The 23,359-nt window shown below is 41.5% G+C and overlaps 1 protein-coding gene across 1 annotated transcript in view; it reads left to right on the plus strand.

The window, feature by feature from the left end:
- The window catches only part of grin2bb (glutamate receptor, ionotropic, N-methyl D-aspartate 2B, genome duplicate b), an 82,574-nt gene extending 59,215 nt beyond the window's left edge, over positions 1–23,359 (plus strand). Inside the window, exons 7-14 of the mRNA XM_088007526.1 lie at positions 2,178–2,349; positions 4,029–4,182; positions 5,775–5,900; positions 7,074–7,303; positions 8,020–8,180; positions 10,940–11,127; positions 17,317–17,555; positions 20,531–23,359. Coding sequence (XP_087863652.1) covers positions 2,178–2,349; positions 4,029–4,182; positions 5,775–5,900; positions 7,074–7,303; positions 8,020–8,180; positions 10,940–11,127; positions 17,317–17,555; positions 20,531–22,912 — 3,652 coding nt within the window. The 3' untranslated portion in view covers positions 22,913–23,359. The remainder of the gene's footprint in view (positions 1–2,177; positions 2,350–4,028; positions 4,183–5,774; positions 5,901–7,073; positions 7,304–8,019; positions 8,181–10,939; positions 11,128–17,316; positions 17,556–20,530) is intronic.

Here is a 23,359-nt window from a genome sequence, read left to right on the forward strand (position 1 = left end):
TTCTGTTTGCCATTTGCTCATAAACGTGTGGAAGCTTAAATGAGTATTTACGTGTGAATCTTTGTGTGTACAAGTGCATACACAAGCATTACAGTACATTTACAGTTTATTTACATTGTCAATCAATCAAATTTTATTTGTACAGCACATTTCAGCAACAAGGCATTTCAAAGTGCTTTCCATCATAAAACACTAAAATAACACACAGTGAACGATTGACTGTGGGGACGCAGGGCAGGACGTTACAGTAGAAGAAAAAATAAAACTTAAAGTTTAGGATGTCAAAATGTGATAAAATGTGATAAAGTTAAAGAGGTGTAAGGGTGTGTTTGCAAGCTGGTGTATATTAGTCAAAGACAAAACGACAAACAAGTCAGTTCCATTTAGAAACATGCCTGTAAGTAAAGTGTTTATTATTATTTAGCTCCATTCTGTCTCTTTTTGTCTGCTTTCTATTGTTTTCTGCTGCTACAGCTCGCTGTAATCACTCTCCAGCTCTTCTTTTCAGTCCTGCGATTACTTTGACTTGTTTCACCTCTGCAAAGTAGAACACTTGGCTCGGTTTCTGCCCCTGCTTTCCTCCCAGTCACATTGACCCCCTCTCCCTTCCCAGCTCTGCTTGGAGTGTGATAATGAATTTTGTTCAGTGGTCTCCTTTTCTATCTCTGGGCTACCTGAAATCTCCCGAGGCAGCACCACATCTTTGCTCCATGTTTTTTTTAATTTTTTTTTTAAATTTCTTTATTGAGATATCTTTCACCTCCATTCTTTCTCCCAATGCCCGTCTTTGCACTACCCTCCTCCGCCTGTCTCCCTCACAGCATATCAGGCATAGGCGCACCAACATGCAGGATTATTTTCAGACACAAATGTGCGCAGAGCCACGTGGAGTCGTCTTTAAACGCATAGCGGTACTCAGCAAGCTTCTGCAGCGTCGGTGCTAAAACCTCGTGCTCTCTGCTGCATTGTTTTATCGCCAGGGCTGTTCACTTAAAGCAGCTTGATTTCAGAAGGCAGCTGTAGGAATAAATAAAATTAACACAAAAAGCACAAACACTTTTGTCCTTGCTCTGGCGAAAACAGCATCCACTAACTGTGCCAAAGCTGCCATTGTGTTGGTGCACAGCTGTTCTGCACCTGTATCTGCTGGGAGCCAGCGCAGCCTATTGACTGATGACGCACGGCTCGGTTAGATGTTTGCCTTCCCTGTGAGTTATTCTGAGGCTTTCATTACTGTATGATTTGGATGGAAGAGTTAAGCCTGTTTTCTTGTGTCAGAATACAATTGGCATCTGGGAGTTTTGTTGTTTATTTGTAAATGTAAAAGTTAATCAACTGACGGAAAAACAGCATCAACTCAATCTGTGACTCATTCATTTACAGGTTTAATGTGAGAAAAATGATGGCTGCATTAGGCTCGATTTTTTTTCTTTTTCACATTTAACTAATTTTATTGTTTTGTTTTTGGTAGATGAAAAAAAAAAAAAAAAACATTAAAAAATGTATCCCTTTACTCAAATTCTTCTGAACAAAATACACAGAAAACATTTCCTTTTAGAAGTTACCTAGTTGAAAATGATTGATCAATGATTTGTGAGTAAAAAAACCCCATAAAAAGTAGTTTCTGCAGTTTGCCACGAGACAAGCAGAAAGAAAGTGTTCAACATGAACACACCGTTCAAACAGCGAAATATGGTGTCGGCAGCGTCATGCTTTGGAGATGCTTTTCTGCAGCAGAGACACGGAAGCTGGTCGGAGTTGATGGCACGATGGTTGAAGCTAAATACAGAGAAAAACAAGAAAAATCCAGTTGAAGGTAATAAAAGACTTAAAAACGGTCTGGTTTCTACCAGGAGATAGCTGGAGTGAGGGTAGAGGATGCAGGTGATGGCACTAAATGGAAACAGGTGATCCGGTTCCTACGACCTGTTATATGGAAGGTTGATAAAGCACACAGAAGTTTGACATGGTAAGGAAAAATGTGGAAGAGTTCATGAGGTATGAATACTTTTACAAGCCGCTGTATCCGTTCTGTTCAGACTTGACGTGGTTTTTTGTGATGAACTGATCAATTCAGAGACACATTTTGTGTCAACCCACGACTTTTGCATTTCATAAATACTGACCTGCCACTTCTGCTTTTTCTCTGCTCCCCTCCTCTGCTTCCCAAATCGCAGCAATCAGACGGGCGATTCGGGGATTTACATCAAGCGCTGCTGCAAAGGCTTCTGCATTGACATCCTGAAAAAGATTGCGAAAACCGTCAAGTTCACGTACGACCTATATTTGGTTACCAATGGTAAACACGGCAAGAAGGTTAATGGGACCTGGAACGGCATGGTGGGAGAGGTAAGAACACTTTTCACTAATTACTGACTAACAGCAAGTAGTCACGTTACTTTTTGTGTAAAATCTTAAAATAATACTGCGAAGAAAAGAGGAGTGTGTTGTTGTGACAAGTTTATGCCCCCTTTGGAGAGAAGCACCAGCTTTGTGTGGTCTGTAAGCAGGTTGAAAATACCCACAGTGACAGTTCATGCAGACCTGCTGGCACACCAGCTGATTTTGGATTTCACAGCTGGCAGAGCACTGCAGCAGAACGCAGGAGATATTACCATACAAATGTTACTGAGCCGCCGGAGTGACGCAACCAGGCAGTGCACCAAAAACAACGAATGTGATGTGTGCTTAAACCTGCATATTCATCGCAGCAGCGAGATTGCTCATGTTTGCAAACCATAACACATCCCACGTAACCCGAATACATAGAGGGCAGCCTCGGTTTGATCAGTTTAGCATCTGCTGGTCTGCAGCGAGAGATAAGCTGTCGTTCCAGGTGTAGCCTTTTAATTTAGCCTCAAGCAGATGTGAGCGAGAAGCTGCACAGATGTGAAGCGACTCTTTCTGTGACGGGGCTGCGCATGCATCTCTGCGGGTGTGGGTGAAAAGGCGCACCAGATATGAATGCATTTATAATTCATCAATAAGTGTGTTTATATATTCAATCCATAGAAGATCTTTGTCTCCCCCCCCCCCCACAACCCTCCCCATCACTTTTACCGCCTTTACTTTGAGCATGCATAAAGCCGCTTTTCAAGCCCTTTTGAGTCGGCGTCTCAATGAAACGTCTGAAATAAAAAATTCTGCGCAGACACTTCGACAGCCAGGAAATGCAGTCCCACTCACAGAAATATATATCTTTTTTTTTTATTTATTTATTTTTTTATTTGCTATGGCTGATGATGCTGTCTAAGTATCTGTCTCTGTTAGTTCCTCGCCGTCTCCGTCAGGACGTCTAGCACTTGTTTCCCACAACCCGGCCTGAGGGGAAGCTTGTGATCAGATCCAGCAAACCTCAGGAGGACTCAATGAAGGTTCCTAATCAGAGATGGAGCAAGAATACAGAAGGCGCGGATTGGAGCGAGGGGGAGAAAGCCGCCTCGGGCAAAGACCCACTCCACTGCTGCACACATTACGCAGTCGGCACAGCTCAGCCGTCTTGCATAGACGTGCAGCTGATTGTGTCTCATCTTAAAATACGAAGTCTTTAGCTGATGAGGTTTCCACTTAGGCAACGCTGTGCATACTTTAAAGCTTAAGCGAGTGGCGAGTGATTTCATTTACATGAGCAAAAAAGAAAAAAAAAAAAAACAGGACAACAGACAGAGAACAGATCGAGAATAAAAGAGGAGGCCTCGAGGAATAAATGTGATGGAGGAACAAAAGTGTGCGAGAGTATTATTCACTCCAGCATACGTAGTTTTTAATAACATAGTCATTTGTCCACTTTTTTTACTCGTGGCCAGAGGCTCCAGAAACATGGAGCTAAATATACCTGAGCACACAAGGAGAGCATGCTGGTGGGAGTCAAACGCTGACCCAGAATAGAGATTATGTAGACATTAGTCTCTCCGCCGCTTTCTCCTAATGTGAGAAACCTGGAAATCACATTAGCTCACTCTTTTTTTTTTTTTTTCTTATCTATTTCTATAACGGAGCCCATGTGTTTGTGTCTGTTTGACCCCCAGGTGGTGGCGAAGAATGCTCACATGGCCGTGGGTTCGCTCACCATCAACGAGGAGAGGTCAGAGGTCATCGACTTCTCCGTGCCGTTCATCGAGACGGGGATCAGTGTCATGGTCTCCCGCAGCAACGGCACCGTCTCCCCCTCTGCCTTTCTAGGTGAGGAGAAACACACCCGGCGCTTCTGGCAAAACACCCACTAGATGCACATGTACTCACGCTTCACATCATAAATGCACAGCAATGCACATCTAAATACCTTTTTACTGAACTGAGTAGCAATGGAAACAATGACATCAGCCTCCACTGACTTTGATTCGTTTTAGCTGTCCATGTTGTTTCAGCTCAAATTTTAGAAGCAATAAATGTTCCTGCAAGGACAGCAGCCAATCTTCAGCTTTTAGGCTTCGATCTGGAAATCAGCTCAACGCTTACAAACACATTCTTCATTTGTGTTGTGTTGTTGTGAAATCCTTCCTGTCTTCAGGTTTTGTGGCACAATTGTTTCAAAAGGCCAAATTTCATCATTTTCACACCTTTTCTTTTTCAGCTGCATTTGGAGACAACAATTATGCTAATTTCCATCTCTGCACTCAAAAACAAGCATACATATGCATAACGAAACAGGATATGGTAATGGCCAGCCAAAAAGAAAATAGTTCAGTCTCTGCTCACATGTGAGCTTTTACGTTACTTGGGGAAAAAAAAAAAAAAAAAGGTTACCAGCTGGATTTAGCTAAGCAAATAGATGCCAGCATTCTGTTGGAAAATTACTGCGTGTGTGATTATCTTTGCGATGGTACACAAAGGTGGAATGATCCATGTGGTTGTAGAAAAAAGGTTAGTCTGTTTCAGAACGGTCAGATCATTGACATCAAGCAGATAAATCCTCTGCTTGATTTTGGAGATTTTGCAATCAGCAAAAAAAAAAAAAAAAACTTGAGCAAATGTGATTAGCGATCATTTAAACATTTGGAGTAATCAAAAACAAAAGCAGAATTCAGAGCTATATTTAACAAGTTAAAGTTAGAACGCTTCCACATTCACAATGTAAAAAGAACTAAAAAAAAGGAAAAAAGTTTTAGAAAAGTTTACATTTTACCAAAAAGTTAGCTAAAGAAGCATCCGAAAATTATGATAAGACTTGTGTTTTGCATCTTATTTTAATGAGAAAAGTTGTTGCAGATTAGTTGCTATCCAAATGTATTTTTAATTTAAATAAAAGCACTGACAGCCTTCTAGACCCAGCCAGTGTTTCCTCTCGCTCACTGATCGCTGGTATAGACAATGGACAGATGGATGAATAATACTTTTTCCATTTAGCTGTAAAAATGACACTATTATAAATATTTTGGCACTTAAAAGAGTTTTCACTCAGGTCTCCTCATCTCTGGTGTGATTACAGCTCAAAAACGCAATTTTGTAATAAAGCCTAACACTCCAGAGCAGCTGTCAAAGTACATTAATCTAATAGCTTTGTTTGTAAAGTAAATTGCTGCGGGTGAAAATTGCAGTGCAGAATATAAAGCAACTGGAAAACATGCTCACTTCTATGAGTTTTATATTCACGCTTACTTCCCTTCCCGTCAGTTCTGCTCGTCGTCGTTCACACAATCTCAGAAAAATCCATAAACATTAACAGAACAGTGGTTGAATGGAAAAACAACAACAACAACAAAAAAACCCATATTGTTTTAAAATGCTTTAACACATTTGCCCTGTTTTGTACCCCAACACACGCTCTCCTTCAGAGCCCTTCAGCGCCGATGTCTGGGTCATGATGTTTGTGATGCTGCTGATCGTGTCGGCCGTGGCTGTCTTTGTGTTCGAGTACTTCAGCCCGGTGGGTTACAATCGCTGTCTGGCAGACGGACGAGGTGAGAGGACGCGCACGCATGCATTCAGAAACACACATTTGCACGTCTGGGCCCGCTTGATTCATGCTGGAAAAATGGGGCAATGAGGTTCAATGTCAAACAATCTAACGTGCCGAAATGAATATCGAGTTTTGGTTTCTCCTTGAATGCACCGTTCAGATAGAGAACTCCAGGTGCTAAATTGCTTTGACAATCTTTACTGAATGAGAGCAACTGGAGTGCTGAGACTTTCTGCGTGATGTCTTTGAGTGCTTATCTACATTGACAGTCGCTTAAGCTCTTTCACTAATGAAGGGGATCATTGACAAGAACCAGATAGGTGGTCTTAAGTATTCTTAGCCTCATTGTGTGAACTAGAAATCACCTGTTCTGCTATTGGAATGCCTTTTTTTTTTTGTTGTAATAATATTAAAGTGTTACACCGCTGAATGGACGGAGTTAGATAGAAACATGATTCAGATTTAACGGCGTCTGTTGAATCAGATGCATTTTTAGCAGGTAGGTGCACTCAATTTACTCATCAGATTCACTGGTTCTGATTCAGCTCTTTATTTTCCTTTTTATACACAAGACTCGCTTTAGAGATTGAATTTTTATTTTATTTTTTTTATCATGGTTACAGTCAAACAAGAAAAAAATAAATAAGTGTTAGATTTCTGTTGAGTGCTGAAATTTCTGAATGTCTGGATGCCTCATAAAGGCACATAAATAGCCTGATGTTGTCTTACATCTGGCGCCTCCAAAGAACATCATCTCCTGGAACACTAAACAATATAATTTTGACATGAAATATATGTAGGATCCCTGCATATACGAGACTCTTCTGTGCTTCCGCTGCGGCTTCATCACAGCCTGTTGTGCGTCCATCTGCCACTTTGCCCTTCTCACTCCCTCCTCATCTGTGTTGCCACGAAGCTGCTGTAGGTAGTATTTGCTTCCTGACACCTTGTCATACAGCCACAGAGGCAGGTGGAACAGAGTGAGTGTATAAAAGCCGGGCTGTCCCCAGCAGTAGCTGCAGGAGTAAATGGAAACTCCTCAGTACATACTGTGATCCCTGACAAATTCAATGGTGGCGATCCTTCAAAAGGCCTCCCACGACGTCTGGTCGAAAGTAAATAAAGCACGCTGATCCCACCACTGTCCTCTCGTCTTGTCATTCTGTCCCTTTAGAGCCCGGCGGTCCCTCCTTCACCATCGGCAAGGCCATCTGGCTGCTGTGGGGCCTGGTTTTCAACAACTCCGTTCCTGTGCAGAATCCCAAAGGCACCACCAGTAAAATCATGGTGTCAGTGTGGGCCTTCTTCGCTGTCATCTTTCTGGCCTCCTACACTGCCAACCTGGCTGCCTTCATGATCCAGGAGGAATACGTGGACCAGGTGTCGGGCTTGTCAGACAAAAAGGTGAGGATTTAGAGCGACGTTGCGAGCAGGTGTGTGAAAAATTTGTGCTTCTAGAGGTTGTTTGCAGACTTTTTCATGTTACTGGTTTAAGACATAATGACACATTTTGTCAAATTATAACATCCTAAGTTGAAATTCCTTGCTCACTGTTGCTGTCTCTCACCTTGTAAGAGTGTTAAAGTGAATTATTGTTTGTAGGATTATGTCAGATTACTGGAAAAAAAAGTGTATGGTTCTATAAAGAAACATCTTTCTTTTTTCTTTCCTCCCTTCCTTCTTTCTTTTGGCAAAGTTACATCACAATTAGTTAATCAGAAGATCTGTGGGTTGCGGTAGCTAGATACCAAAATGTAATGCTTGGAGCTCAAATTTCAAAATTCAAAGTGGTGCTGATATCATCTGATATAGTAGCTTTTTTTCCCCTTGTTTTTGGTTCCATGAAACCTTCACGTTGCACCAAGAAATTTAGATTTATCTGCGATTGTCTTTTCATATACGTGCAAAAGGCTGAGTCCAATTAATTTCTCTGAGACTATCTCTAACGTCTCCTGGTGTGCAGAGCGTGCTTGTCTAAAATGTTCCATTTCTTTTTGCTGCAACTCTAGGCACTTGTGTAATTCTCTCCTTTTCCTTTTCTTATCAGTGCTTTAGCAGCTTTTTGCTATTTTACATCCAAACGAGAATATCTCTCTATTTTTTTTTCTTCCTTTCTACAGTTCCAGAAGCCGAACGAGTTCTCTCCGCCTTTCCGGTTTGGTACGGTGCCCAACGGGAGCACAGAGCGCAACATCCGCAACAACTACAGAGACATGCACGCCTACATGACCAGCTTCCACCAGAAGAATGTAGATGAAGCCCTGTACAGCCTGAAGACGGGGTGAGGAAGGGACAGAGAGAAAAAGGGTTGGAGGGGAAGGGGTGGTAGACAGATGGGGGATGCAGGGAAGGAGGGAGTTGAAAGGATGTCAGCATAAATAAAAAAGACAGTGTTAAAGATCTGGAATGTCGCGCAGTGATGCAAAACAAAAACAAAAAACAAAAAAAAAATATGATGAAATGATAAGAGAGGGCTGCAGAAGAAGTGGGATCATTTGGGGGAAATGTGAAGGAGCAGCCAGCGGCGGTGCGCATCTGCCTTTACAGTGGCGTCCAGAACAGCAGTGGAGCTTGTGTTTGCTTTATAACTGAATCTTTGTCACTCTTTCTCTTTCGCTGTCTTCAAACATTTTCATCAAGCACTGCCGAGGAAACAGGAATGAAAAGTTGTGATGTTTCACCGATGCTGAATGGCCACGGAAGCCTGAGGTCCCCTGAGGCACATTTGATGGTAGCAGGAGAAGCAGCAGGCTGTCATGTCAATCAGTCAACTGACTGTGGGTCAATATGTAGAACATACACAGCTTCTCTGGAAAATGCTTTACTTTAAACAATGGGAAAGTGGATCCTGGACATTTTACAACAGTGTTTTAACATCATTAGACCAAAAACAGGAGCCATAGAAAAACCACCCGCTGATTTTTAGAGGAATTTATGGAGTTTATTACAAAAGTATTCACACCCCTTGGACTTTTTCACATTTTATAACTTTACAATCTTTAAACTTCGAAGTATTCTGTTGACATTTCATAGGACAGACTATTTTAAAGTAGTTCAAAGTTGCAAAGCAGAATTAAAAATTATTACATTTTTAAATTTTAAAATATTTTTTCCAATAAAGAAGAATCTGTAAAGTTTGTCATGTATTTGTCAGGCCCCACAAGTTAATTAATTTACAAAGGGTTAAGGTATGTCTCAACTAACTTTCTCTTCTGGAGTGTGAACATCGTTTATCAAGTCTTGCCAAAGTGATTCAAGTCTGGACTTTGACTGGGCCATTCTAATGCAAAGCTTTGTTCTAAGCCATTTCATTGAAGCTTTGGTCGAATGTTAAGGATCAAATGTCCTGCTGGCAATAAAACCCCCACCTCATTATTTTACAGCTTTAAATAGATTTTCTTTAAGGATTTTGTTTGTGACTCTACTGATCTTCCCATCAAGCCTGTTCAGCTTTTCTGAATTCCACCCAGCATGATGCAGGAACCTGCAAGTTTCACAGTGAGTAATGATTTCAGGTAGAGGTGCAGAGTTAGCTTTCCTCCTCATGTTGCTTTTTGCATGCAGCCTAAAGTGTTCGGTCTCGTTTAAAAAGAGCACTCTTTTCCACTCTTGCAGTGTTCACTTTATGATCTGTGGCAAACTGTAAACAGAACTTATTTCTGGCATTCTTGCAACACTGGCTTACTTCTTGCCACTTTTCCATGATTTGTAGAATATACAGCCAAAAATAGTTCTGTCAAGAAATTCCGCCTCATGATTTCTGCAGCTCCTCCAGAGGTGCCACGGGCCTCTTTTCTGCTTCTCTGACTTGCTCAGCCAGTGATTTTAGGTGGACAGCCATATCTTGATAGGTTTACAGTTTTGCCATATTCTTTTTATATTCACATTATTTTTGACCAGTGCTCTGTGAGATGTTCAAAGTTAGGGATTTTTTACAAAAGAAAACTTAACCTGGGTCTTCATACTGTTTCATAATTAGTCTAAATTAAATTACACACAGGTAGCTTGCACTTTTTAGTGTAATTTCAGGAGCAATTGATTGCATTGAATTTATTTATTTATTTCATTTTAGGACTATTAAAGTATATGTGACTGAATACAACTATATGCTGATAGTAGCTATCAAATGTACAGTATTATTCTGAAACAGTTTGTGTTGATCTTTCACATAATATCCCAATAAAATACATTAAGGTTTGTGGTTGGAACATTGAAAAATGTGAAAAAGTTCCAGGTATCAATACTTTTTCGGGTTTGATAGAGACCTTTGAGTTTTGACTACATAAAACCAATCAGCATGACAGTATGTTCACCAATACCATGACAACAGAGTAACTTAAAATAGATATACGTTATACATGAGTAAGAAGAAAGACAGCAGCAAATGATTAAACAGTGAAACTCATACATATTCATCCCACATGAAGTGACATATTTAAGGTGTTTATTTCTGGTCACTTTGATATGTTTTGATATTGAAAACCCAAAATTGAACTTTTCCCAAAAATTAAAATATTGCATAAAGTCGATAAAAGAGATTTTAAAAGCACAAATGTTGATTTACAGAGAAATGTGTCCATGCACTGCACAGTATGCACTCAACTTGGTCATCACCAATTCAGTGTGGCATGAAGGTGATCAGTCTGTGGCTCTGCTGAGCTGTTCAGAGGTCCCAGGTTGGTTTGATATTAGTATTTAGCTTCTCTGGATAGTTCTGATGTCTCTCATCTTCATCCTGACAATCCTCTGTAGATTCTCTCCACAAGCTTTAGGTCAGTCTGGTTTTCTGGCCTGTCAAGCACCATGGTCACTAAACCAGCTGCTGGTACTTTTGGCAGTGTGGGCAGGTGCCAAGTGCTGCTGAAGCAAATATAAAATCTCTCCATAATGATTATAAAGTTCTTGAGAATTTAACTGGCGGGCAACTGGAACACACACATCAACCAGGCTGTGTCTTGTGTGAGGCACAACGAAAGCCTATAAGGGTTTAACTGTTGCATGAGTTTCTCCACTGTAACAGCACATCTTTATGCTTCACAGGAAACTGGATGCCTTCATCTATGACGCAGCAGTGCTCAACTACATGGCTGGCAGGGATGAGGGCTGTAAGCTGGTAACCATTGGCAGCGGCAAAGTGTTCGCCTCCACGGGCTACGGCATCGCCATCCAGAAGGACTCGGGCTGGAAACGAGCCGTGGATCTGGCTATCCTCATGCTGTTTGGAGACGGTAAGGCTGGACAGCGTCGGTAACGCTCATGACCGATAACGAGCATAAACAAAACTTCACAGAGGTCAAGAGGTATTCGTGATTTCTTTACGTTGTGCTTCCTGTTCCAACAATACTTGCTCAAGATTTCTGAAGAGCAGTTTTTCTTTGAGTGCGTTTTTACTTATTTCCAGCCATTTTCAGATTTTTATTTATTTTTTATTTGTAACTAAATTGTAACCTGTAAATTATTTAGGTAGAAAAATATTCCTAAACTCAAAACAGTCCATTTTAAATGTGATCTTTAAACACTTTGTAGAAAAGAAAGCAGCTGGTCTCCATATCTGCATGAGAATCATGTAAAATTTACTAAGCAATTAAATGGACTGAAAAAGGCATTTTAGTAAGTTGACTGCAAACGTCTGTTGGCTTAAGAGACATGCTTGCTGGATTTGTCTCGACTTTCAGATACTACATCAGCTGCAACTAGTTTTCTTTAGGCCTGCGGTGACTTTTTTTTTTTTTTTTGCTCTCCACATGACTAATTTTAAGCAAACGCTGCATAATATGTCGTCATGGTCAGCTGTTGGAGCTGAGCCGAAAATGAGAGAAAAGGAATTAAAAGAATCACACCAATCAGGCATTAGTAGCCGATTTCTGATCTCCTATGTTGTAACACTGTAAGCCTGCTGACTTTCATTGACTCCAATTTTTCTTCAAGCACTATATTTAACATCATCATGTGTTTTTCTAGCCTTCCTGCTGCGAGCAGTCATTAAATATTAATATTCGGAGCAGAGCACTATGTGCGAGAGAACGGTTCCTGTAAATCAAGGTTTTACCATTATTTTACAACACAGATAAACTGTTATAGTCCAAGTTTCAGACTTCCTTTAACGCACTAGCATGACTAGTGTGCTTCGGCGTAGTCAGTGTAAACGGCAGAATCTGTGTGTAGAGAGTGCAAACTCTTACCCCTGAGATTTCCTAAATGCCTGAATCATTTACAAGTACAGCGTGTTCCCTATCAAACAGGTTGAAAACGGAAAAGGATAAAACAGAGAAACTTTTATCTAATAGATATGCCTTGCTGGTATCTGCTGCAGATCACTTCTGGGTCACTTCTCTCCTTTGCCAGTAATGTCTGTTGCAGCCTGAACAAACGGCTGACGTGAAAATAACACAAGTTATTTGATTTTATGTGTTTTGTTGTTGATAGCTGGAGTATATTTGTTGGGTTGACCTTTTAGGTGTGGTGTCTTAATACATAGGGAAATGAAGATTTTCAAATTCTGTTCACCACCCATTTTCTAAACAAAACTCAGTTAGAAAATCTGGAGAAGTATATCTCAAGATCGCTACAAAAATCACTTCACCTTTGAAGCACACAACACATATTTGGAGTTGAAACGTGTCATGTTCCTACTACTTAATGCATATCTCTGCTTTGTAGCAACTTGCGCCCAATGCCTCTGTTTTTAACAATGATTATTAAAATTTAGAACTTTAAAATGTTTAAACGGGCAGCTTTCAGTGTTTGATACAGTAGAACCAGAGAAAACACTCAGAAACTGTTGGGCTGCAGGATGAAACAGCCCAAGAGCCAAGCTTTGCAGAGCAGTCGACATATAGCAGCAACCCTCCGGTTGTTGTAGGTGTAAAAGCTTTAATGTAGTGTGAGTGTGTATATTTAGCTGCTCAGGAAACGCTGTGAAAACTGTTTGCCACAAACCAGAAAAAATACTGATGAAATTACCTCAAAGCAACATGGTGGATGGAATCCTTCATATGGATACGCTTCTATATGCTGCCGCACATGTGTGACTGACAGTCGGTGTCATATGGATTGCAGAAACTGCCTCCATATGTTGGCAGGCTGACATGGAAAATAAATTCACCAGGGGATATGGGACGCAGATTTTTATCTGATTTATACTGCAGCATCTCAACAGAGAAATTATACTGAATTTGTCAGTGATGTAATTTGCTGCTGCATTTGTTATCAGTTTCTGTCAGCTTCTTTTCAGGTTCACTTTTTACTCCACCAGTTTGATCCTGCTGACAGTTTCTTTTCAGCAGTTGGAAACTGAGTTCCTACAGTCTGGAAAAATCTGGAAAAGTAATCAATTTGATCTTCAGTTGAGCCCAAAGTTATTCATACCTCTGGCAGATTTAGATCGATTATTTTTTTCGATAAAATAAAAATGTCAGAGAAGCAACCACCATGAGGGAGGGTTATTTGCTGTGATTCTTTTACAACATCACAGCCGTCAAAGCCCTTCTAATAATTGCTGAACATATATGTGCATATTTCCACTTGTATTTAAATAACCTTTATCAATGAGCTATATACTTCTTTTAGGCTTGGAGGTTTCCATACTGCCATCATAATCATTATATATATATATATATATATATATATATATATATATATATATATATATATATATATATATATATATATATATATATATATATATAATAATGTGTGTGTGTGCGTGTGTGTGTGTGTTGTATTTATCCCCTCACTTGTTTCAGGAAGACAGTTTTAATGTTCTGATATCCAGTGCATTTATCTCTGTATGAATTATTACCTCCACATAATCTTACATGTTATTGTGGTCTTGCTATAACAGAACATATTATTTCAATATGCATATGCAGCAGGTTGTCTGAGTGTCTGATTTATCTCCCATTAGCATCCACTGGCTGCAGAATGGTGACTAATGATGATGGTACAGCGTGGAAAAATGAGATAGCTTTTGTTTGTTGTGACTAACCAAGCCAATCTTAGCAGCAATCTAATTTCATCATTTTCAATTATGGCATAATTTAGTTTGCTTGATTATAAACCTACAGTAAATTATTACCAGGTAACTTCAGACAAATAATGTTTGTTTCCCCTATGAATGTTTGCAAGTAACTATTCATTCCAGACACTGTGTAAATTCCTATTTGAAAAAGTAACAGGAAAAATTTGAATGTTTTGCGAAAATGCACTGTGAAAGGCTGTAAGCTGCATATTTTCAGTGAAAATTGCAGAAGCGTTTGGAGTTAATTGCAGAAGACTTGCTGAAATGTAAGAAATAGGCAGAAACAGCGAAGTAAAGCAAAAGGCAAGGAGAAAAACTGTATAAAAGGAGCATAATGCAAGCAAAAAAAATTGCCGAGGGATTTTATGAAATCTCTAAAAGATATTGAAAAGCTGAAATAAACAGTAGTATTTGAAGGATGTGACTACATTTTAAAGTTTGAATGATATTTCAAGGTGAAAGCACTTGGAATTATTTAGCTGTGATATATATATATATATATATATATATATATATATACAACATCACAGCTGTCAAAGCCCTCACACTCACACTGCTAGAAATCTTAACCTTTATGTGTACTTTATCTAAGGTTTTCATTACTAGTTCAAATGAAAATATAGTCCTAATAAAAACAAGCAGTATTATTTTGGGGTAAACTTATTTCTAATAACACACATTGTCTAGCTGTCTGCCTATTTGAAAGTTATTTTTGCAGTCAGTTATTCCAAAAATAAGACACAAAACTGCCCTCTACTAATTAAATAGGCTTTTTTAAAATTTGTTAGCAGTGAGTCATAAAGATGATTCTCCAGCAGGAATGAATTAATTCCCCCAATTATTTCATTCCTGCTTTCATTAAACTCACAAATGTGAGACACTTCTAAAATTTAGCCTCTTTTGTGGAACTATAAATACATGGTGCATCAAATTACACAAAGTTTGTTTTCAACCAGTAGTTTTATTTTTCCCTGACTTCTTGGTGTTCAGTAATCCACGGGTTATTAATGGATGTGTAATAAAAAAAAGAAGCCTAAGAAGTGGGTGACAAACACACGGTAAAGTCTTGTAACCATGATCTAACAGGTGATATAGAAGTTTGAATCATCATTCTTGATTTTCCTAATCTTATCAGTATGGTCTTAATCTTCTTTGGCTATTTACCTTCACAAGTGGCAAACGTTTAATTGTGTAATATTTTGTTTTCATTAAAATATGTAGACACATTTGTAATTGAGGTCACACAAAACATTTTGTGTTCTAGCCATTTTATACAACAACAGGCACGCTTGTGTTATGTTTATTTGCCTATGTCAAAGATAGACCTGTTGGTCCTTTGTTACTCTTGTCTACCTGTCTCTGAAGCAGCAACAAAATGGACTCCATTGTTGTTGTTTCTTTGAACTGGCAGCCCAGGTAGTTGAACAATTGTATGTGTGAAAGACTGACACAGCATGTGTAGAAAGGGCACAGCTATGTACCTGCTATTTTCTTTCTCATGATGGCTTTACTCAGCTAAACCTTTTCTGGCTCTCTGTTGTAGATGTTATTTGACTTAATCAATCCCTCCAGGATGTTTTGGTGTTTTTTTGTTGTTGTTTTTTTTTTTGTGGGGGGAGGTTGCTGCAAATGTAGCAATTGTTATGCATGTTTTTAATAAGCATACAGCTCAAAAAAGTCATAATACCACCCCTTTTTAAAAGTGCTATGAGCTGGTGTTTTGGCAGCATTTTAAAATGTTGTCTCTCAGGAGAAGTTTAATAGAAAAGAAACAAATGTTCCACAAGTGAACTTTTGCCCCCTGAGAATCCAGCAAACCATTCATGTCTTGCTGCTTACTTCCTGTCACATCTCATGCGGAGCGGCATGCTGACGCGCACACACTCGTTCAAAGACGGTGGCCTTCAAGGTGCTATCACTTTCCATTGTGTCCTGTGTGATGGATAAATAGGTCAGCACAGGGAACACATTCACCATGGATTAGATCTCTTAGCGTCACACTGACTCAGACTTTTACACAGATTGTTTGAAACTGTGTCGCGTGCATGCATGCAACATGTTTGTTACATAAATAAATGCATTTGGGCACTACTCTTTCTTAATTTTTTTTTGTTTGCTGTGCACATAAGGCTAACTATTCTGACATTACCTCATTACTTTATATGGGTTGTTTGGACGTCAGGATACATGCAGCAATCCAGGTTAGGAGATCAGACTCATCGATGTTTGCTCACATCTGTCGCGTCCCGTTTTTGTCTTGGTGAGAGCTTCGTGTTTGTGTGTGCACGGGCGGGGTTTTAGCAGCGTCCTCACAACAACACCCTGAGAACAATTTTACCTGAGCAAATGTAAATTAAGAACAAAAAGAAGAAGGGTTTGTTGGTGGAGATGGATGAGCTGGATAGTACAAGAAAAGAGAGTAATTCAAATGGATTTTAATTCTGACGGACTGTTGGTTTATGAAATGCGTAGTCAGCTCCTTTTGTGTTTGGTTTACATCGCTTGGCGTAAAACAAAGACATATTGTTCAGATGACGTAACTGCAAGCATCTATTTGGAGAGAATATCTCTTTATGTCTAAGCCTGCTGCAGGCCGAACCAGTTAATTCCCGTCCTGTGTTTTATTTGAAATCTCTAATTTCGCTTTCATTTATTTTATAAAATGGATGTCAACAAAAATACTTTGCTGTATAGATATGACTCAAGTCATGCATAAATTGCAAAAAAAATACTTCGACGGTCGAAGACTTTCAGTCTGAACTATGGACTCAGTTCAGAGTCAATGCCTCATCATAAGCAATCTGTCTCATGCAATCAGCAGTGAAAGTAAGTTCAAAGGTGTAGATTGTGTGAATAAGCGCTTAATTTTGTAAGTGCACATTCAGAATTTTAATGGGGTAAAAAAGTATTACCTTATTCATTTTCAAAATGATTCACAAACTGTTTTTCACATATTTAATTGAACCTGAAGCAAAAGATGTCGATCTTAGAGGTTCGTTTGTGAAAATAAGCTGAAGGATAATGATGTATATCAGAGCTTGTAGCATTTCTTTCAGATTCTATCAATGGGGTTTGGGAGGAAAAAAAAAGACTTTACCCTAGACATCAATCAGACCTTGTAAAGATCTCTGTTACCGAGTCCAAAATCGCAGCAGATTTTGGTCTCGGTAACCAAAATCTGCTGGTTACTGAAAGGCTTGACCAAAATGTTCAAGCCTTTCAAAAATGATTATTAATGGTAAGGATCCTCTGGGCATTCAGAAATAGAAATTCAAAATGACATTTGTTCCATTTGACTGGTGGTCCAGTTCTTTCTTCCTTCACTTAAGAGACAAACTGAATAAAATGTGTCGATCACATGATCCCCATGACGATTCCTGTGTGACTGTATTTCCAGGTGACATGGAGGAGTTCGAGGCCTTGTGGCTGACAGGAATCTGTCACAACGAGAAGAACGAGGTGATGAGCAGCCAGCTGGACGTAGACAACATGGCGGGGGTCTTCTACATGCTCGGGGCTGCCATGATCCTGTCACTGATCACCTTCATCTGTGAACATTTGTTCTACTGGCAGCTGCGTTTCTGCTTCATGGGCGTGTGCTCGGGGAAGCCCGGGGTCACGTTCTCCATCAGCAGAGTGAGTGTTCCCAGGTTTTATTTTAGCTCTGACCTTTGTCCTCCTGACAGAAAGATCACAAGACCGGCTGTTTTGAAGCCACCGGCGCTGGTTGAAGTGCATCAAGTCGGTCAGGTGGATGTGATGACTCATCTGGTTTACCTGTAGCTTTTACTAGTCTAGACAGCTAAAAATACACAATATGTATCCTTCACTTCACATAAAAAGCCATTTAAAAATCTGAATTTGCTGTTAATACGTTAGCTGGTGTATTGGCACTTCTGGTAAAGATGTAAAACAAGCCTTAAAGTTTTTACTGCAGTGGCATGATCTCAAGATTAAGAATAAAAATAAAAAAAAACTTTTATGTTCAGTGGGAAGAAATAATTGTGCTTAACAAATAGAAAAGACAAACAAACTTTATAATGTGTCGCCAAATAGTTAAGGTAGGCATAATAAATAACACAGGTCACAAGAAGGCATCTCAGTCCAGCCTCAAATTGTTTGGTGAAAAGTAGTGAATTGTGGAATAGATAGCTGAGACGAAAAGGAGCTTTAGAGAAGAAAACATTTTAGTCCTTGTCAAGTTCACACAAGTAAATTAGATCCAAATAAATAATCCTTCTATTGTGCTTGATTTGCATAATGTTACCTTTCAGGGGGCAGAGAATTGCTTTGTGCAAATTATTCATAGCTAGTTACTGGAATAAAGGCCACCAGTATTTATGTGTTAAGAAGCAAGGCCTTTCTAATTATAATGTCATTTAGTTTACACCCACACTGACTAAGGTGAAGGACCTCAGACAGAGATTGCTTTGACAAACATGAGAAACTGATTTTGCTTGATGAACTACTTCCTTCTCAATCAAAGACACAGTTCAGAAAGGGCAACCTATTACGGTTGTTTCAGGACACATTTGCTAAAGATTGAAGCAGCGATCTAAGATTGTTAAACATCTACGACAGTTTGAATGCAGTTCGTTTTACTGGAACGCATGAGGAAGTAGCACGGCAGTGAAAAGCTATTGACACTGGCCGAGTTAAAGAGATCAGGTAGTGGAAGAAGTGATAAACAATCACGCCGGTGACAGAAAAACAGAAGAGGTGAGAAGTACCAACATAGAAGTGTGCTCACGACCTCGGTCCCGTTACCTTTCAGCCAGAGAAGCAGCAGATGAAGAGATAAAGACAGACAGCCCCATTGGAGCAGCTGTCGCTCATCAATGCACCCTGAAAGCAAGATAAAAAAAAGTACAAAGGGGGGGATCAAGCCAAGAGAGAAAAGAGGGTTGATGGTTAACAATTATGAATGCAGCTCAGTGACGTGGAAAGTGACTAAGAGACAGACAAAAACTGTTTCTGACAAGTCGACGCCTTCGAGGAGCGTTGGCCAGCGCACTCGCTGGTGGGCAGTGTGTCGTCAACCTTTCAGATTTGACTGTCGCCTTGACCAGATTCTCGCAGCCTGCATTTGAAGAACATGTTTGCTTGACCCAACACCAAATTAACCATTTCACCATTCATCAAAAGCCAAACACACACTTTTTTTTGGGAAATGGCAGATTACATTTATCAGACATAATATCGTGACCACTTTCCTAGCAGTGTGTTGGGGACCCCTGTTACTGCCAAAATGGCTAACCTTTTGAGATGTGGACTCTACTAGACATTGGAAGGTGTGTTGTAGTATCTTGCACACATGCATGTTAGCAACAAATCCTTTAATTTAGGCATCTCAAACTCGAGGCCGTAAAAGGCCGTTTCCCAGCAGCTTTTAGACATGTCTCTCTGTTACAGTCAAATTAAATAATTAGGTCACCGGCAGGGCTCTAATCAATTGTTTGAGTTTGATTGAGTGAGCCAGTTACACATCTAATTGTTACAGGACACCAGCAACATTTACCAGCAATGGATTGGAGTTTAAGATGCCTCCTTTAAAAACCTATAAGGCGATATTCACTTGTTCCCACAGACACTCAATTGGATAAAGATGTGGAGGTTTCAGAATTCAAGTTGATACCTCAAAATTGTTGTGGTCCTAGAAATCATTCTTGAACTAGTTCAGTCTTCTGGCCTGGTGCGTTATGCACTGGAAAAATAGAACAGACATAATGTAAAGCTGTGTCCATGAAAGGCTGTGTATCGTCTTTAACACTATACATGCCCTTTCATTACTCTGTCTTTGGTTCACGACTGTTTCCTCCTTTGACTGTTTTTCATAGACACTGATCACTGCAGACCTCTAGGCATATGGCCCTTGGAAAGCTCTTTTACATTTTTACACTTCCTCATCTTTCCTCCTTCTGAAGGATCAAATTTGAAGGCAAAATGTTTAGTCGCCATTGAATGTATCCAGTCCACCAATGGTTTGCAAATCCTGTTGTTTCGTTCAGTGGTCATAATGTTATGTGCCATTTGTTTATACAGACGTTAAGTAATCAGTTTCTCACATATAAAGACGGTTAAAAGGAACTCCTTGGCAGTGATTTATTTTACAGTTTAGTGAAGGGGAACATGCAGAACTCTTGTGTAGCAGCGATGTACTGTCAATTCAGATTACATTGATTAATCCTATTGATTTGTGGTCAAAACCACAAACTTAGTGCTTCTTGTGTGGCTTCAATCAAGACACTGATCTGCTCAGTGAATACCTGGTCTGTTATATGTCCCTGAGCCTTGGACTGTGGCTGAGCCAGTCCATATTGTTCCCCAGAGGTGATTCATTCATGAACTTAGATCCTATAACTGTTTAATAGAGTAAACATACTCATAGTCACAGAGAAGATGGCAATGCATTAACTTCTCTTGTTTCTGTTTGCCTCCGTCTGATGTTTGTGATGCTCTCTCTCTCTTCCTGTTAAAACCTTTTCTGGTTCTGTCTATTTACTATTTACTGTTTCCTTTCATACCTTGCCTCACACTCTCTTTTTCCCCCTATGGTCTGTCTCACCCTGTCTTTCTCTCTACCCTCTTTTTCTTCAATTTTCACTCTCCAGGGTATCTACAGCTGCATCCATGGGGTACAAATCGAGGAAAACAAGTCGACCATTGACTCACCATCTTCTACCATAAAGAAGAACATGAACAACACCCACTCCAACATCCTACGGTTACTTCGAACTGCTAAGGACATGACTGCAGTCCCAGGCGTCAATGGCTCTCCGCATGCAGCCCTAGAGTATAGCCACAGTAGCCGTGAAGCGGCCATCTATGATATCCAGAAGCACCGGCACAGCCTGGTGGGTCACCCTGCGGATTGTAAGTCTGCTCCGCCCTATCTTCCAGAGGATCCCATGTTCAGTGATTATATCAGCGAGGTGGAGAGGACTTTTGGCAACTTGCCCCTGAAGGACAGCAACCTCTACCAGGATCATTACCGGCACCACCACCCGGCCTCGGCTCTGGGTATGTCCGGCCCCCCACCCAATAGGCCGCGTAGCTTAGGCAGCGCTAGCTCGTTGGAAGGTGGCATGTTCGATGCTGACAGTTTGGGGGGAGGGGTAGCGCCCATTTTCACCACCCAGCCCCGCCCCTCAATGACTCACAGGAATACAAGTAAATTTGACTTGATTGCAGGCCACACCGCTGCAGATACCAATCAGGGTGGGTTCAAAGGAAGCAATGTTTACGGGAGGTTTTCTTTCAAAGGAGGAGCATCCAGCACTGGGCTCATCGGGGGACACGACAGGTACTGTGGCGGGGGAGGGGGAGGCTCAGGGGGTGACGATGGGAACATTCGCTCTGATGTGTCGGATATCTCCACGCACACTGTTACCTATGGAAACCTGGAGGGCAGCACCAAGAGGCGTAAGCAGTACAGGGACAGCCTGAAAAAGAGGCCAGCCTCCGCGAAGGTCAGACGGGAGCAGGACGAGATAGAGCTGAACGCCTTCAGGAAGAGACCCCACCACCACACCGTCCACCACCACTTCCCCCATGGGCCTCTGGCACACCGCCCGGTCTCACCTCCCCTGGAGCGGAAGAGGGGAGGAGGAACGGGTAATTCTTCACCTTACATATTCCGCAAAGACAAAGACAACCTGAGGGATTTCTATGCGGACCAGTTCCGCTCCAAGGAGGGCAAGGCCAAGTGGGAGCAAGAGGGTGGAAGTGGAGGAAGCGGTGCAGGCGGTGGTAGTGGTGGTGGTATCTGTAAAAGCTTAGTGCCTGTGGAAGACTTCCTCAAAGGTAAAGGGAAGAAAACAGAGTGCAAAGGTGGGATTGGTGGAATGTCAGCAGGGCAACAGGCTCATACTTGCTGGGAGAAAGGAGTTTCTGGCCTTGGAGGGGGAGGTATAGCAGGGGGTGACTGGGAGTGTCGTAACTGCCACACTGTGTGTCATCACAGTGGAGGAGGTGGCAGCACGTGCTCAGCTAGCGGAGTTGGGGGGAGTGGCAGTCGCCCCAGCTCTGCTACGCTCTGCAAACGCTGTGACTCCTGCAAGATACAGCCAAGCAACCTTTACAACATCAGTGAGGATAACAACATGATTTTTAGTGGTGTGAAGAGCAGCATAGGACCTAGTCAGACACAGACTCAGACACAGCGCAGGAAACTAGGGCCAGGTGGGAAGGTGTTACGGAGGCAGCACTCTTACGATACGTTTGTAGATCTGCAGAGAGAGGGAGCTGGTCGTATGGGTGGGGTTGGAGGAGGTATTGGCGGGCAGTTTGTTCAGCCCCGAAGTGTGAGTTTGAAAGAAAAAGACCGTTACATGGAGGGCCCCAGTCCCTATGCACACATGTTTGAGAGGTATTCGGGTGAAAGGGAATCTCCCATGTTTGGAGGAATAGGAGGGGATAGAGCAGCAGGAGGGTCCTCCTTCAGTTTGTACCGTGGAGGAGAAGGTGGGTTGCATCGACGTTCAGTGGGGGAGAGAGACCTGAGGGACAGAGACAGAAATATGATGGGAGGAGGGGGCTGTGGTGGTGGTGGTGGTAACAGAGGGGCTGGGACTTACTCCTTGTCTAAATCTCTCTACCCAGATAAGGTGAACCAGAACCCCTTCATCCCAACCTTCGGTGACGACCAGTGTCTATTACACGGTGCCAAACCGTACTACATCAAAAAGCCACAGACGCAGCAGCAGCAACTTCTCAACAACAACCGAGGAGGAGGGGACTTCCGCGGCTCCATGGGAGCGACTTCCTATTTGCCCGCGTCCGCCACAGCTGGGGTGATGTCCAATGTGGCCACAAGGTACCCCAAAGAGCTGTGCCTGGGTGGGGTGGGAGGGCCCATGGGGAACCACCACGGGGCCAACAAACTGCTGCCCGGAGGCAGGGACACGTTAGGTCTGGGACAGGGACAGAGACCCTTCAATGGTGCCAATGGACACGTTTATGAAAAGCTCTCGAGCATTGAGTCAGATGTCTGAGACTGGTCAGAGGAAGAAAGGGAGAGATAGAGAAGATGAAGTGGGTGAAGAAAAGAGTGGAAGAGGACAAAAGCTAATGACTTCTCTATGTGAAGAGAATGAGGGTACACAACAGTGTGTGTGTTGTTCTCGGTCTTCTAAAAGGAGAGGTTCTGGACAAAACACAGGGGCCTCTGCCACATAAAGTTTGGCAAAGTTCAAAGTGAGAGAAGTTTTTAATGAGACGAAAGGATTCTGGTGCTGCTCCAACGCTTGAGTGATCTGAAGGGAAGGGAAGGGAAGGGAGGGTTGGAGGGAGTGGGAAAAGGTGAGATCAATTCTCCAGTCTCTGCTCTCCTCACATCCTTACGGTCTTTCCCTCCTTCCTGCAGTCTGTCCAAACATTTTGTTTAGCAACGGATATACAATCATGAATGAGAAATCTACACTTCTGCCGAAGTAACAGGG

Source organism: Poecilia mexicana, unplaced genomic scaffold (genome assembly GCF_051168715.1).
Source record: "Poecilia mexicana isolate PSO_F unplaced genomic scaffold, ASM5116871v1 scaffold_1, whole genome shotgun sequence".
Classification (NCBI taxonomy): domain Eukaryota; kingdom Metazoa; phylum Chordata; class Actinopteri; order Cyprinodontiformes; family Poeciliidae; genus Poecilia; species Poecilia mexicana.